This window comes from Citrus sinensis, chromosome 2, assembly GCF_022201045.2.
Source record: "Citrus sinensis cultivar Valencia sweet orange chromosome 2, DVS_A1.0, whole genome shotgun sequence".
Classification (NCBI taxonomy): Eukaryota; Viridiplantae; Streptophyta; class Magnoliopsida; order Sapindales; family Rutaceae; genus Citrus; species Citrus sinensis.
Genome location: NC_068557.1, coordinates 29,416,661 through 29,434,005, shown reverse-complemented (window position 1 = coordinate 29,434,005; position 17,345 = coordinate 29,416,661). Strand labels below are relative to the sequence as shown.

Sequence of the window (17,345 nt, the reverse complement as noted above, 5' to 3'; positions counted from 1 at the left end):
CCCGTCATCCCACCATCCGATTTTCTTTTGTTTAGTTTCTCACTCCACATCCAACCACATCCAACGGCTGATGCTGCAGTCTGTACCTTACAGATTCTGTAACGTAGTTTTGTCCTATTAATCATAAGATATTTGTCGTTTCCGTATTCCGACGATAAGACAAGTCAGCCCAGAAAGTGAGTTGATCCTGTCATGCGTCGTCTTGGAGGATGAATAGTAGCAGGAACAAAGTATGAGGAGAATAGCGTAAGGTTCACATGTTGCCCGACAAATAATATACCTTCAGCAAACCACTAAATTCTATTTAACAATGGATTGAATTAACACTACGCGCACACGGGATCAACTTTTGAGTTTCGAAGTACCAGATTGAGCTAAGAGTGCATTTAAGCTCAATTGAAATCTGACTTTTTAGATTCATGGAGGCAAATAACCTGAGCATTTTGCCCGTAAGGCTTGAGCTAAAAGCTTCAACAATCATTCAGCAACATATCAAATTATTATCAGAACCGACTTCCCAAAAAAAAAAAAAAATGAATTTCATGGACCAAGAGAAAAGAATGCACAATAACTTTTGTTGAAAGTATAGTGAGTAATTCACATTTGCAAAGCCCTTTCAGCAAGTAACTTTCCATAATTTTTCTCCCTTTTCAATTCCCTTATTTCTGTACAGGCAAATTTTAAATAAACAACCCATTAACATTTCTCCTGCATGTTTGATATGCATGTAACTACAAACTTGAATACATACGTAGGTTAATTTCTATACTGGGGAAAATAGAGTAGCTAAACCTTGATCCACAGTTATTTGTAGCTTATCATAGGACATCAGGGACTTCTGATCACACTGGTACGTGCCTTTTCCTCTGGCCAGGACCTCACCATCACAGTCTATGATCCCTTCCCTGTTTGGTTCCTGAGTCAATGCACCAGGCTCCAAGATGAATGCTTTAACCTGTAGTTCATTTGCATAGTTTAGAAAATGCAATGAGATTCATGAACAGAGAATAGAGGATTCTTTAGACCTTGTGAATAATGAAACAGAGAAAGATCTCCTTCGAACGGTGAAGGTTGATAAATCTTGACTCATGAGCATAAACCAAAAGACAAGCAGTTTCATTTTGTTAAAAGAATGTACTCCCTGTTTCTCTTATCGTTATCAATCTTTATATTTTTGGCTGTGATGAGCAATCTTCTCCACCAGGCACCAGCAAGTGATATGGGGATTTCTTTATGAGCTTAAATATTTAAATAGAATAACAAGAAAAGGTGCTGCCACTTCAGTCAACATTCATCATTGCTATGAGCTCACCTTAAGATATGCGACATACGGTGATTCGACATGACCTCCTTTGTTCAAGTTCGACAGCAAACTAAATAAAGCTAACTTTGGGCAGTCCTTGATAATAATCAGGTCCAGATACCCATCTGAGAACTGCACATCAACCAGAAAAAATATTATTAGATATGCCTAGCTAACAGGCACAATATTATACAATGACATCAATGACAATAAATATCACAGTGGTCAGTCAAAACTTATTGTGCAACAGGTGCACCAGTGCTCGTGCACATAATGCAAGCCAAGAACAACACAAGGGAAAACCGGTTTAAAAAATGCTCAAACTGTACCACCTATGGAAGCGCAAGACCAATTCTCCAAATCTCATCAACATAGAAGGCAAAAACATAAGAGGAGAAATGATATATTCAGCTTGACAGTTGCCCAGTCACTATCTCCAGCAATCCAATTTTATCTTTTTCTAAAATTAAATTAATTAAATAAGCATAAACATATGTATGCATGTGTGTGTGTGTATAAAAAATAAAGAAAGAATTATCTCAAGAAAAATAGTGTTCTCAGAAAAAATTGTAGTAAAGAAAGATTGAAATCCAGTCAAGCCTTAAGTTTCACTAAAAATTTCCAATCATCCTAATACACGTACCATGTAAACAAGATTAGCTTGCAGGTTTACAACATTTACAGAAATTAAACCAATGAAGAAATGAAAAAAAAAAAAAAAGGCAAAGAGAGGACTGTATTTCGCAAGGTAGTGTATCCCAGAAGGAATGCAAATGAACTAACCTTTGCGTCCGGAGCAGCCATGGTGTTTTCGCTGCCCCATGGTACATTATGAAGCCACACTGCAACAAATGGTCCATTAATTATCCTCCATTCTAGATTTTTCAAATCAACATCCGGTCCCTGGTAGCCATGCTGCAAAATCTTAATGGGCTGCTGTTGGCTTGGAATTGGATTGCAGATATTCTGTTCACTATAAGTGGACGGTTCCCCGTGATTCTCAAAGCCAGGTGCAGGCACAAAAGAAACCCGTCCGTTATATTGCCTCAGATACAATATCCTTTGTAGAGCCTAAACCAGAAGGGACATAAGTGATTTGATATTGGTTCCTTAACAACAGTTAGTAGCAAAGTAAAATTTGTCTTTTCTTCCACATCTTGTCCAACAAGATAATTAAAGAAAATCACACAATACTAGCATTAAAAAAGTACCTTATCCTAAAGAATTATATGCACCAAATTCCCATTCACTCATCTTCCAGCAGCATTTATCGGGATTAGGATGATACAGTACTAACAATTAAAAATTTCCACACTTACTCCAGTATTTGCAACTTACAAGCAAAATGTTAGATTCAATGATAAAATTAATACTAATATAGAACATAGCATGCACACACAGACATCTGTATATTTGAATACATACAAGTAGGCATATTTTAATTTATATATGTGTCTGAGCATGCATATAGGTAAATACAAGAGAGGAGTAAGAACATACATAGAAATCAATGCGAGCACTCCCCATCCATCTATATTTCTCAGACTCAATATCAATGTCTGCCACAAGACCTAAAAAGAGCGAGAGAATTTGTGAGAAAGTGAATACTAAAGCTCACTGCTATGGTTAAAACCAGAATAGTTAGCCTAAAACTTAAGCCTGCAATAGAACTAAGGTAGATAATATATGAAGAAGCTGTTCAACTACATATCCAGCTGCAATATAAGTAATTATTTACGTACCCCATGCAAGCATCAGGACACTATGAAATCTGGTCTTGCCTTGCAAGATAGTAGCTACATCTAGAAGACGCTTATGACCTGCCGGTAATCAGCTCGAAATTAATAACATTTTATCACGATAAACCACCAACTATTAAATATAAATAGGCACATTTATATGTATTTAAACTCAGGAAGACGGGGAAAAAATCTTAGAATGAAAAAATAAAAATAGACGCCGTCTGTAACCTCGAATAACAGCTAGGATGGCATTGGAAGCTTTACACGGTTCACCAACCAAATCCAGTAGTGATTTGATCATGCCATTTCCCGTGCCTGCATCCAGAAAATCTAGGTGTCATAGATCAAAATATAGTATATACGTCAGCAAAATGCCTAATGTACATGATGAAAGGGGGAAAAAAGAAGAAGAAGAAGAACTCCAATAATTAAACACGGCATGCATTAAGAAAAGAAATTCAAAGTCATCCATAATCATACAAGCACGCAGGAAATGGTAGAAAGGGTTGGACTGAGTGAATAAGAAATAATGACTTCAATGAACAAATATATTTGCCAGGTAAATGGCTCCTGAAAATGATTAAAAAATATTTCAAGCAAAGATCTAGACAAGAAGTGAGTGTTTCACACATAAGAAGAACCAATGCTATATATGGCAGCAATCAGAGACCAAAAGTGTGTTTTCCATTATTGAAGAGATCCTCAATTGCAACACCGCAAAATCTAATGTTGGTATTTTAAATATTGATCACATCTTGAGGAGCACAACCCAATTCTTTCCAACCAGAAAAGGAGCAAGCTTCCAGCTTTTTACTCATCCTATAATCATGAATGTTTATCTCAGAAAGATAAAACCTGTTTCGCTTTTGCTTCGATTGCCTTTATAGGCCCAGAGTCGACAAAATCATAGTCAAATTGGCAATGAACATGGTGCTCTGTTCCATTCAATTCAGATTAACTCCACATACTTTCCAGACTCATCAAACACTCCCACTTTGAGAAGAAATAGCACCAAATTAGAATTAAACATGAAGAACGCAAACCTGCAGGAACCACTCCAAGAGGCACTTTAATTGCATCATTCCAATCCTCTCTCTCAAGCAGTCCATTCACTACCTACTAAAATGTGCCAACACTTATTAGAAAGACAAAGGAATTAAAATGAAGAAAAAACTACCATACTTCAGAAAATGTGATATCGATTCTTCAAGGCAGACAAAAGAATATTATCCCAAAATGGCCATCATATAATAAAGTCAGAGATGCTCTAACTACTTAGGTAAGAAAAGTCACTCAATAATATGCTCTGTGCCACACTCTTTAAGTGATGTAAAATCCATTCAGGCCTTTAGGTAATATACCAAACAAAAATAAGAACAAAACCCACAGGTTCTCTAGAATAAAAGGAAAATACAACAGTATGGTAACGATTTTATCATGATCTTTTGGCCTGACAACCCAAGTCTCAAGACGGGATAAATGATGAATACAATCTGCAGCCAAATTCATAAAGACTAATTTTTTTTTAAACAGAAAATTGTGCTTAATCTCTGAGGGTACCACAAATCAGAGGGAGACATAAAAATGAGGGTCGTTGATATTTTAATTTTTCTTAATACAGAGTATACAAGTTATTACCATTTTTGTATAAACTACATAAGAAAGCACGTTAAACATAAAGGAATAGACAGTGAAATAGAAGCATCCAAGTGAAATAGATGTCGCAGCTAAACATATCTAACTAACCTCAACAAGTATACCATCACCACTGACACAAACTATGCCGTCATACTTGGAAAGATCCAGCACTTTGACAATCTCCTTGGCATGCAGTTGTTGCGTAGTTTCTAAGCATGAGTTAACATATTAAAAAAGTATGAGCTGCAGTCCAAATCTAAGTAAATGTCTCAATTCAGTATCAATTCATATCACATAGAAATCAAAGTCCCAAACCTTGCACTGTAAATTGTATGTTGGCATCCTCCAAGAGCGGTTTCACATCATCAAGAAAAATCTTGGATGCAATTTTCTTCCCACCAAATGGATTCACAAAAATGTATAGCCTCTTCGGCCGACCTATATAACATAATGAAAAAGCTCATAACATGATGGAGTTCGAATAACCAATAGATTCTAAACTATCTTTAATTCTCTATGCTTTTATCTTTCCCTATTTTCACTGCAATAGAAGACAATGTTACTATTGCAATGGAGGAGCTATTAGACAGTCACTAAATGCTCTCAAAGTAACCGAAAGTCCTTTTGAGAAATAAATAAAACCATCACAGCCCTCTTTAGAAGAGCCAAAATGAGATATCTGAACGATATAAATACTTCAAGCGCTTTTAATCAAGTACACTTCTTAAAAGAATTAATTTCAGGCGTTTCCGTATTTTTCAAAAGCAATATCTAGACTGTACGCTCCCTAAACCACCCCACATTTGCCTAGTATATCAGACATAATATTATTACCATATATATGTAAACACATTTAACTGCTAAGTTTAGAAACAAATACCATTGCAGTTAATTTCCTCTGTTTTTCAAATCAAATCCAACAAACAAATTTCACCAAAAAAGAAAAAAAAAACAGCATGATACTCAATACCACATTAACATATTAAACAACGTACAGAATAACAACAACAATAACATGAACTTACCAAAAGAATCAATAAAATCACGAAGTTTTTCGCACCAGAGTCTTTTAGAATCCTCAGACAAAGGCTCGAAAACAAAATCTTTCCTCACGACGCTTCCCGCCCTCCCGCCGCAGCAGATTTCATCTCTTCCATCAACAACCGCCCTGATTCTGATTTTACTACCCTCCACGACAAAACCGAGAACCTGCTTCTCCAGAGTCAAACTCCGTTGATGTCCATCCGTCCACCGAAGCCTCCCGTCTCCAGTCAACGTCATCGCCGTTATCCTGCCGCTAACACGGACCCGGTCCGATAGTGTGTCTTGAACTATTTGATCCATGAGAACGAGAGAAAGAGTTCAGTTCCGTTTCGAGCTTCGATTTTATCGCGTGTTTAAGATCATTTTATTTTAAAATTTTTATTCTTTTCCGTTGCTTTGACCCTCACGCCATATAATAAGAGTTGGTTGGCTTGATTGTTTGATATGATAATTAATTACGAAGCTTGGTTGATGCGTAAACACCACGCGCCTTGACGGCGTTGGCGTTTACCAGGGTCAAAGGAGATGAAGGTGGATGGATTTCTCCAGTTTTGATGGTTTCTTTGTTAAAGGATTTTGAATTTCTGTTAAGTTTGTCCTCTTTATATGCCAAATGAGAGAAACCTGAACGAATGTATACATATATATAGTTATATACACACATGCCAAGTTTGTACTCTTTATAAGCTAAATAAGAGAAAACTGAACAGATATATAATTTGGAACTAACTAAAAAAAATCAATGCAAAATAAATAAATAAAATCATAAAAAATATAAATACATTAGTGTTAGAAAGACTATTGGCCAGCAACACAAAATAAAGAATAAAATGATAAAACAATATATTATAAAATAATTTTATTCATTTCAATTGTGTACAAAATAAAGAGATGAGTTTTCTTTTTATAGTTACATAATCACTCCATGAAATTAATAGAAACATTATGGGTTATAAATCCTCACGAGATAGTGAGAGTTATAGAGAAGTCAAAAGTTACTATTGAGAAATAGTGGGGAGAGTAAGAAATATATGTTATGAATATCCACATTTATTTTTATAAATTCATAACAGTGGAGCTTTTGTTTTGTGAGATATATATATAATTTTAGCCTTTCTTAAAATTTGAGAAAGTTATTAAATCATATGGTTTAATAACATAATAACGTTTTTATATATATGTGTTTGGGAACTTTTTTTTATGAAAATACGTTTTATTATATAATGACAAAAAATGGAGATAAGTTTAAATTTTCTTTTATTTGTGTATTAGGATTTATGAAAATAAGATATAATTTTCTTTTGAAGGTTGTAATCAAAAAATAAAAAATGTATGTTGACTTATGTAATCAGTTATTTACAAGAAGTAACCCCATACCTAACTTTTAAGACTACTATTAAAAAAAAAATTATGAATAAACAACTTTTAAAAATTTAACCAAATGTCATTTTATCAAAACTCATGAAATAATGTGCTTACAATGTTCCAACATTAATTCCAAATGCAGCTTAATGATAAAATCTCTAGAAAATCAAGATGATTTGTGATGACATTAATAAAAATGAATTAAAACATAAGAAGATGCAATTTTAATTGAATTAATCAAAGCAACATTATTCTTTTGACAAATTAAAAAAAATTTAAAAAAAAATCCTTCGACAAAGCACATCAACTCCTTGTATACAATACTCTTCTATTGAAACGAATCAATCATGCCAGCATTTCAATTTGTCGATAATAAATAGTATCGACTTTCGATGAATGATTATTTTTTTAGCATGAATTGTGTTTTTTTTTTTTTTACACCAAATGATTACTTATTTTTTAGGAAAAAATGTTTGTACGGGCTAATCACACCACTTCAATATATGAGATGGGATTATTGTTTTGCACGTTAATATATCGTGTACATTTTATTATAGCGTGCCTTAGTAATTTGCAACACTATATGCTACTAAGAGCATGTGTCCTATGTGCGTCCTATCTAGGAAAAGAATTATGGTTCTCTCTTACTAAAGAGAGATATGACCACCATATCAATAATATGACATGATATAAAGAGGCCAAACTCAATGGAAATTCAAAGAACAATTTTATATTGACTATTCTTAACATTGATAAAAATAATGAAAAGAAACATAACATTTTAAATGAGATTAATCATTTAGAATTTTAATTTTGGTATTGATCTAAGTTATCCCGATCTTCCAAAGATTTCGTATTATATATGCATTTATAACAAGACAATATAAATAAGAATTATTAACTCATTTTTCTTATTCAATAACTGTTAATTATAAAATTGTAAAAAGATTAATACAAAATTAAAATTAACAATGAAGGAGAAAACTATGGTGCAACGATGATACGGTATCACCGTTGCACCGTAGCCGGACCCAACAATGAATCGAAATTTATATTATTATATATGTAGATATTCTTTTTGGGCCTTCAGGGGCCAAGGCCAGTGCACCAGTTGGCTGCCTCCGCCCCCCGGTCGAACAAATTTCGTATTATACTTTGCAAAATAATTTTATATAATTTAATTTTTTTTTTCCAGAGTATGATAAAATGATTATATTCTGTAATTATGATTGTGTAGCATTTTCTTTATTTATTTACTAAAAGGGTTGATATCAATTTTGAGATAATTCAAGCTAGGGAACGATTTTGTGATTTGTTATCGTCTCATCCTCTCAAGTCTCAATCAGACAGACTAAAAGCAATAACTTTAATCCCATTTAATTTTTCTCCTTAATCAGCGAATATTAAAGCTTTAACTCCGCAACTTTCGAGTGCGAAAAGCGCGTTCTCAATAATCGTTCACGGGAATCTGGTTAAGCCCAATTTCGTAATACTTGATGGGAGGTGTATTTAGAAAATGTTTTAAATGTTTTTAGCAGCCTGCAAATTCCAAACTTGATTAGTCCAAAATAGTTCCCTGTAAGCGAACACCCTTACAGAAATTAGACCAGCCTCAATGACCCAAATAACCCGAACCTAATTGTTTAACCGAGACCTGAGACAAGCAATACACTGAAAGCTGAGCTGCGATGGAAGAACACATTGAAGAGGAAACGCTGCAGGTCCCAAAAGTTCGTGGCCGTCACATAAAGAAAAGGGCTCTCAAAAACAAAGCTCTCTCCGTTTCTTTCGACGAGAAGGACCTCAAGTACTAGCGCGATCCCTGCTTTTTCTTTCCATTTATTTTTAGCTGAAAAGGAAGAGCTAGTTCTGTTACAAGTATTATTAATTTTTATTGCTTCGATCAGGGACTACGTGACTGGGTTTCACAAGAGAAAGAAGAAGAGGAGAAAAGAAGCTGAGAAGAATCAAGAGGAGGCGCAAAGGCGTAAGCGTCTTGAAGAACGCAAGAAGGTTCGATTTTTATTTCTCTTGTTTCCCTTTGAATGTCTCCCGTTTATTTCGACGCAGTGATACTAAGTTTGTGGTTGAAGCTAACACTCTCTTAACTCATAACAACGGTTTCGGACCAACAAATGGACCATTTGTTCCAAGTAATATGTTTTCTTATTTCTGTCTTTTTTACTCTGCAGTCTGCATATAGTAGGAGTAAGAGGGAAGTAGTTAGTTTGCATGATGTTGCAATTTGCAAAATTCAATGGATCGTTTTGGTTTCAATTGATATCCTGTGATCTATTGGTGTGTCTTTATTTGATGTTGCCTTGATTTGAGTTTGAAGGTTGTTGAGTATTGGTTACTTGCTGGTATCATACCAAGCTACTCTTCCCCCCCCCCGCCGCCCCCCCCCCCCCCCCACGTGATGTGTCACTGGACATCCAGCCCCCGAAATGGATCTACACACTGGAATATACAATATAGGCTGCCTATGCTAGTGGCTTGAGATAAAAATTGAACTTATGATAACTTATGTTGACTGTGGTCTGAGCTTCTCCCGTGACCTCAATTGAACTTCGTTCTATATTCCTAAGTTTGTGTTTCTTTGCAAATAGCCTAAACATGTCTTGGCCCGGGTTAGACCTGAGACAGCAATAAGGGTTTGGTTTAAATAGTGTAAATTTTGCAAATAACCAATATATCTGTACATTTCTTGTTAAAACATCCTTAAGTCAACTAAACTTGTCCTTTAACCTTAGGACTAAATGCTGGTGGACATCAAAAGCAATTACATATCTATATTGGATTCATGTGTAGTTTGACAAACATTTCCAAGGTATGATTGCCTTAATTATTAACAGCTTTGTCTCATCTTTGTGGCAGAGGAGATTGGAGAGAGAGATTGTGCTATATGGCGGAGCTCCGACACCCGCTGACTCGGCACCTGATGAAGGTGAGGAGTACTGTGAGGATGATGAAGAAAGAGAGCCAGTTGTTCCTATTACAGGTTTTTTTCACAAACTCCAAAAGTGTTATATTCCAAGACGGCCATCTTCATTTAAAATCACCTATATTGGCCAGATATCACAGTCACTGTCTGTTCACTCCACTTACTGATCAATGTACCGTGCAAATACAAATCTTCTGTTTTATTGGATGAGCTTATTTATGAAGTTGCGAAACAATCAGCAGCCTACTTGATTGGAATATCCCCATTGTATATTCTCGTCATACTGTTTTAGCATCACAGCAACGTTGATACTGGCATCTTGTTTCTTTCTGCCTTCTGTAAGCGTTACTAGAAATAGCAGTAGCATTATTCACAGATTTACTGGGTGCTGGATATTTTCCGCATCATATAAATTTTAATTGTATGTTCTGTTATTTTGGGTGCTGCATATGTTGATCTGGACACTTTGGTTGCTCATGTTGATCTGGCATACATTCTTGCATGATGAGCTTAAGCTTTACACTTAGCTAATAATTGGCTCTTGTATTTGTTTATTGGTCAAAGGAACAACAATGTATGACAATGGGGACTTGAAAGTCACAGTAACGACTAGTGAGATCTCTCACGAAGCAGAAAACCTTCCTAGTGAAAAGACACCCGCAGCTGTTCCACATTTTATTGGAGTTGATAAAAAGCACCAAATACCCGTAAGTAAATGTAAATCATTCAAGAAAGTTGCAAAACAAAAATCCCGGAAGCCACAAAGTAAGAGAAACAAAAAGAAAGGGAAGAAAAAGAACCAGAAAAGGCGGTAGGCGGTAGCTGTCTTTGCTTCAACAAGTCGTTTGAGTTGCGGGATCGAAATGTTCTGAAAGTATTATAGAGATTAACAAGTGCAGCCTTGTTAGATGTCTGCATAGCCATGTAGAGTTTTAGTTGGTTACTGGTTGTTGCTAACTTAAAAATATATTTTTGTATCAATGAATTGTTTCTTCTTGGGAACCTTTTGATTTCTTTGACTTACTACTATGGTTTCTTGTTAAAGTGCTGCGAGTTATTGTATGGTTTCTTGTTTATATGCTTTCAATTTCCTGCAGTTATTGAATTTTACAGTTCAGTTTAGTATAATTTTTTAAATAGAACTTATTTAAGTTCTAATAGAGCTTTTACTAATAGAGTGTATACAAGTAGAGCTTTTACTTAAAAATATATTATGATTATTATCAATGAGAGCTTTTATTAAATATTATACAATTACTTCAATAAATAGGTTTTTTAAAATTATGTTATGAAAGAAATGAAATAATATTGTGAAATAAATTAAAAGTATTTTAAATAATTTAATACTTTGAATAAGTTTTATAACCTCCATTTCTAAAAGTTTAAAATTTAAACTTTTACTAGTAGATGTAAGATAATTTATTTAATTCTTAAAAACTCGGTTCAAATAAACTAAACAATGCTAAAAGTTTTGAAAAAAAATTACGGAATTAAAAAAATATTTTTAATTATTAAATAAATTATACTAAACTTGCCCTAAATATATTTACATTTACGTTATGCATACTATATTTTAATTCCTTTCTTTTAATTGCAAATTGGTTGATCACAATCTTTTGGTAGTTTTTTGACTTTAACTCTTGGGAATAAAATTATTTAAAAAAAGAATAAAAAACATGGGAATTAAAATAAGAGGAAAAAGAGAAAACCAATTTGGGCTCCTTTCTCCGGAACCAATGCTGGCATGAAGTCCCCCAGTTTTGACAAATTGATTTGTCGAGGCCATCCTAACCGTCCCCCTTTTTTTTGTCTTCTCTCCCTTGAATTCTAAGGCTATCCTAAATTTGGTTGGCGGTCACTAGTCAGACAGATTATTAAACTTGTCAAAGCCTTCTTATCTGAATAAAAATCTAATTCCTGTTTGAAGAATTATCTAGGTAGTCGGGGTTTGAGATTTGATTATCAATCTTTTTTTTTTTTTTAGTAAATTGATTATTTGTCATTAACTAGTGCTTTCTTCTATAAAACTGAATTCATAATTTTTAATCAAGATAAAATCTACAAAATCCAGGGCACAGTCAGTCCCCACGCTTCATAATCCACGAAGCCCAATCACGCACGTGTCAAAACCTTAAAACAATCAAAAGATTCCCAAACTTCATCATATCGAACGGTCCAGATCAACCAGTCCTGGATCTCAAATCATCACAGCCACCGTCCAGGCGTTCAACGACCATCCTGTTACGAACCCATTCGTTACAGTGCAAAACCGTCACAATAACAGAACTCGACAAAAGAAAAAACACTAAAAACTGAAAAGCGGAGCGAAAATTCGCAGTCGTTTCGTCGAAACTTCTTACATACTCAAAAATTAAAATTCCACACTCTCGGGTTTTACTTTCCCGCTCGCTTTTTCACCTTCCCTTTTCCTTTATTTTTTCCTGTTCCCTCTAAATTTTATTCTCTTTTTGAAGCCGAATCAAATATCAAAGCACTTGAAATCTTGAAGGAAAGGTTTCTGAATTTGTTTTGAGTTCGTTTCCTTGGAGTTTCTGAGACAGTATCGTTTCGGAAGATGCAAACGAGGTACATGGAGAGATCGAATAGTAAGAGAGGTTTGGATTCAAGTTCGGCTGAAGAAGGCCAGCCGGACAGGAAACGACCTGCTTTGGCCAGGTAATTATTATTATTATTTTTCCTTAATAAATAATTTTTTTATTCATTTTTATTAACTTTGGTTGGTTAATTTATTAGTCGGTTAGCGAGTAGAATTCGTTTGAGTTTGTTCGTTGAATCTTGACTTGGATATAAGTAACTTTTAATTTGGTTGAAAATATGCAAGTTTGAAAGAGAATATTCTTAATTTAATTACAGAGAGAACCGAAATCTAGGAACTGATTTTGGCTTCTAACGGACAAGAAGTAATAGTATGAGCATTTTTTTTTTCAAGTTCGTATTCTGAAACTTGATCCTGTAGAGACAGAAAGGTAAATTTGAGTAATTGGTTGACTCTGGTGTCAGTCATATTGATTCTGTGATGAAATGACCTAGGACCTTTGCATTTGTTTGGCATAACTAGGAATAACTGAGGAGCTTTTAAGAATGTTTTTGTTGCTAATCTTGTTGTTGTGGTGATGGTTGCACTTGCAGTGGTTGTCGCTGTATTCAGTGCAAAATGGCTGACTAGGTAATTTAACATAATTTAAGCATGAAAAGGCCAACAACTTCTTATCTTAAGGTGCATGCTTTTCTTAAAATTAGTTATTTAACAAAAAGGCTTTCTGATTTTGTTATGTTTTACTTTTGGTAAAACCACTTGTTTTAGGGTGTTACTGTGTAGGTCCCAAATTTATTATTTCTAGTTGCCAAGTTAAAGAGAATATATTTGAACGTAAAATTTGAATTGTGAATATTTCTGCTCCATTCTTTAGTTCTTTAGTTACTGAATTTCAACTTAATTTACTTAGTGGTTTTGATGGCTAAGTCAGACATTGTTTAATATGCAGCGTAATTGTTGAGGCTCTTAAGGTGGATAGTTTACAGAAGCTTTGCTCGTCATTGGAGCCTATTCTTCGGAGGGTGGTAAGATTGAATACTTTATACTACTTGTAGAGAAGTTTCTGTGCTAGTTGGTCAGAGATGCATCATTAATGAAGTGCTCAATTTTTTATCGGGATGCTTGTGTACAATGCTGGATGGTTCTGCACTTTTATTGTCTTTGACTTTGAACAGGTGAGTGAAGAAGTGGAACGTGCTCTGGCAAAATTAGGCCCTGCTAAGCTTACGGGGAGGTATGAAATCTATTCCTCAGCCTATAACAACGTATTATCAGAACCAAATTCTGTCTCTATCTATCCCTGGACTTTTCTTAGTCCATTGGGGAACCACGGGGCCTTTTCTTGAATTCTTCCGTGCCTAGTTAGTGGGGCTTGATCCCAGTTCAACTGTGCAATGAAACCTCACCAAACATGCTAGTATCCTACACCATGATATTTAAGTTTGCTGAGACATCAGCCATTACCGGAGACTGATAACAAACTAGGACTTAGATCGATGAAAGAGTAGCATTTGTGTACAACTTCTTTGATTCTTGTGCTTGCTGTTATTGCCCTTAAAGTGATGCTTGGTATTCTGATTCAGGTCTTCCCCGAAACGTATCGAAGGACCTGATGGTAGAAACTTACAGCTGCACTTCAGGACTAGGTTGTCGCTTCCTCTCTTTACTGGAGGGAAAGTGGAAGGGGAACAGGGTACCGCAATCCATATCGTCTTGATTGATGCAAACACTGGTCATGTTGTCACAACTGGTCCAGAGTCCTTGGTGAAACTAGATGTTGTGGTTCTTGAAGGTGATTTCAACAATGAAGATGATGATAATTGGACGCAAGAAGAATTTGTGAGTCATGTGGTTAAAGAGCGTGAAGGAAAGAGGCCACTTCTCTCTGGGGATCTGCAAGTGACTTTAAAGGAAGGAGTAGGAACATTAGGGGATCTCACATTTACTGACAATTCAAGCTGGATAAGGAGCAGGAAGTTTAGGCTAGGGCTGAAGGTTGCCTCTGGTTATTGTGAAGGCATTCGCATTCGTGAAGCAAAAACAGATGCCTTCACTGTTAAGGACCATCGAGGAGAATGTGAATTCCTAATTACAGCCTATTCTAGATTTTTCATTTATTGTCTATTCTATTTTTATTTTTTGATGAAGATGATAAATCTGCATTTTTTCCCCTTTACAGTGTATAAGAAACACTACCCACCTGCGCTTAATGATGAGGTTTGGAGATTGGAGAAGATTGGTAAAGATGGATCGTTTCACAAGAGGCTCAATAAAGCTGGAATTTTCACAGTTGAAGACTTCTTACGACTTGTAGTTAGGGATTCACAGAGATTGCGAAATGTAAGAATGTAGTTTCGGTTGTCAAATCAGTGATGAAATCTGCATTTCCTGTTTGTAATTGTTTTACTATCCATTTTTTGTAGATCCTTGGAAGCGGCATGTCCAATAAGATGTGGGATGTTCTTGTGGATCATGCAAAGACTTGTGTGCTCAGTGGGAAACTTTATGTGTATTATCCTGATGATCCAAGGAACGTTGGTGTTGTTTTTAACAATATCTATGAGTTCTGTGGTCTTATTGCTGATGGACAATATCATTCAGCTGATTCTCTATCAGAAAGTCAGAAGGTATATAATCCTGTGGTTTATATTCATAAGTTACCTTGCGTCTGATATGTTGTTGTAACTCACTTTTGGTTCATACTTTAAAAATGAGTCTGCTACGGTCAGCTACTTTTGTTTTTCTGGCTCGTTAAACCACCAAGCTGTAAATCAGGATTATTTACTCATCTATGTGACTGTTCACAAGCTTGTCTTTTATATTAACATTGATAAAAAGTAACTCAAATATTAAAAAACATAAATGAATATTATATGTTGCATACGTTGATGATTTCGTTAAATGCTGAAGTTCTGAACTACATCATCTTCTGTTCCTTCAAAGTGTAAACTTCTGTTAAAGATATGTTTGTGTTCTATTAGAAGGATGATAACTTGAAAAATCTATGAATGATTTGGTTCTTGCAGGTCCACGTGGATACCTTAGTCAAGAAGGCATATGACAATTGGATGCATGTAATAGAGTATGATGGCAAGTCTCTGTTAGGCTTTACACAGAATAAGAGTGTAGATGCTCCTCCAACTGATTTTCAAACAGGTCCACCAAATTATACAAATCCATTTAGCCAACAGCTCGCTCTACCAACCCTGTCAGTTCCGGTTCCTCCAGAGCAGCCTTCTATGGATTCAGGTTTAACAGTTGGAGGTACTATATTTTAAGGGGAAAAAAATTGTTAAATGTAGCACCAACATTACTTGAAATTTGTTTGTGATGGGAAGAGAAAATTGATTATAATGTGGTAGTTATTTTGAAGCTTTCCATTTTGTTTTTCTAAGGCTGAGCTTGCATCTGTTCACTTGTTTGATCACTAAATTGGTGACTGTTCTTTCTCCATGTAGGTTATAATGATGGCATTCCTTCCAGATTCTCACTGCAGTCACAGAATGTAAATATCAATTCTCAATTTGATGGCACTTCATTCCCTCAACAGAACCCACTGGTCAGTGTTCCACAGGAAGCACATATTCCAAGAAGTGAAAATGTTTTGGCCCTTGGTCCACCACAATCATCCTCATTGGTCTCCCAGACTATTGGTACATCAAATCCTGCTCCTTATAGGGGAATTGAGGACTTTTTCTCAGAGGAGGAAATTCGTATGAGGAGTCATGAGATGCTTGAAAATGAAGATATGCAGCAGCATCTGCTTCGTATTTTCAACATGGGAGGTCAAGGGCATCCCTCCTTCAATGTTGCAGAAGATGCATACCCTTATTCCTCTCCATTCATGGCCAATCCGTCTCCAAACTACAGTTTTGATGATGATAGTTCTCGTTCCTCTGGCAAAGCTGTTGTTGGGTGGCTGAAGCTGAAGGCAGCCCTGAGGTGGGGTATTTTCATCAGGAAGAAAGCTGCTGAGAGGCGGGCGCAACTTGTGGAGTTGGATGATTCTTAGCCCTGGCCTTTGCAGCAAAGTTAATCTGGTTTTGGTGTTAATAGGCTACCTCCTCTGCCCTGCTCAATTCTAGTCCAATCAGAGTAAGGACAATGGTCATGGAGTTGGATTATAATCCTGACATCTTGGCATCGTTCTGGTTGTACAGTTCGTGCCTGTATATTAAGATTGTATCTTCTACTAACAGCTTTATCAAGTTCGCTACCCACGAACATCTTATTGGGAAGTTCACAAGACCGATAAAGTTGTGCTCTTTCAATTGCAGATCTATAGCATGGTGCTTTAAAGGGGAAAGCCTTTCCAAAAGCAGGAAAACTTGGCATGGGTCTACCTCATGAAGCCAACTGGGTGGAATTGAGTCCGTTTCACTTCTAAATTTGGCTAATAATCTATTGTATCTGTTTTTCCTTATTGCATTGTGCGAGGCCATAGCCAAAACAATAAATCTCAGTGCTTTGGCCTTGTAACATAGACAAATAATGGTTAGTGGTAGTGCTTATCTTGCTTCCGTTATGAAATTGTATTAAGTTGACTGCTCTCGACTTTCACTACCCTCAAAAAGGTTGTGGTGCAGCAGTATTCCAGAGTTATTCTAGAATTTCTTGTAATATGACTTCCCATCCATTGACAATAAGATACTGCTTTCAAGTTGCTTAACTGCTTTGTATTTGTTCAGAATCGAGCAATGGATCTTCTACAACGTTCCAGTCATTTCGTTCTCCAAATCTAATTACCGTACC

General features: G+C 35.7%; 3 protein-coding genes across 4 annotated transcripts; 2 read left to right on the top strand and 1 right to left on the bottom strand.

The window, feature by feature from the left end:
• Window positions 1-553: 553 nt before the first annotated feature.
• LOC102626139 (sphingosine kinase 1) lies at window positions 554-6,321 on the bottom strand. The gene is made up of 10 exons (XM_006467826.4): window positions 5,709-6,321; window positions 4,999-5,121; window positions 4,792-4,892; window positions 4,089-4,161; window positions 3,274-3,360; window positions 3,046-3,123; window positions 2,804-2,874; window positions 2,087-2,374; window positions 1,313-1,435; window positions 554-955 (listed from the first exon to the last, which is right to left on the bottom strand). The coding sequence occupies exons 1-10, from the start codon at window positions 6,025-6,027 to the stop codon at window positions 764-766; spliced, it is 1,455 nt and encodes a 484-aa protein (XP_006467889.2). The 5' UTR covers window positions 6,028-6,321; the 3' UTR covers window positions 554-763.
• A 2,252-nt stretch (window positions 6,322-8,573) lies between these two features.
• On the top strand, window positions 8,574-11,038 carry LOC102626437 (ribosomal RNA-processing protein 17). Its single transcript, XM_006467827.4, has 4 exons — window positions 8,574-8,899; window positions 9,000-9,105; window positions 9,970-10,093; window positions 10,601-11,038. Exons 1-4 carry the CDS (start codon window positions 8,781-8,783, stop codon window positions 10,849-10,851), a joined length of 600 nt encoding a protein of 199 aa, XP_006467890.2. The 5' UTR covers window positions 8,574-8,780; the 3' UTR covers window positions 10,852-11,038.
• Window positions 11,039-12,092: 1,054 nt separating this feature from the next.
• LOC102626942 (hypothetical protein) lies at window positions 12,093-17,262 on the top strand. Of its 2 annotated transcripts, XR_003063769.2 has the most exons (9): window positions 12,093-12,712; window positions 13,543-13,618; window positions 13,769-13,827; window positions 14,177-14,670; window positions 14,773-14,933; window positions 15,017-15,220; window positions 15,620-15,857; window positions 16,052-16,688; window positions 16,871-17,262. XR_003063769.2 is itself a non-coding variant. In XM_006467829.4 (8 exons), exons 1-8 carry the CDS (start codon window positions 12,612-12,614, stop codon window positions 16,603-16,605), a joined length of 1,887 nt encoding a protein of 628 aa, XP_006467892.2. In that variant the 5' UTR covers window positions 12,094-12,611; the 3' UTR covers window positions 16,606-17,262. The 2 variants fall into 2 exon arrangements, 1 of the variants encoding a protein (XP_006467892.2); XM_006467829.4 differs by having other exon boundaries at window positions 12,094-12,712; window positions 16,052-17,262.
• The last annotated feature ends 83 nt before the right edge of the window (window positions 17,263-17,345 follow it).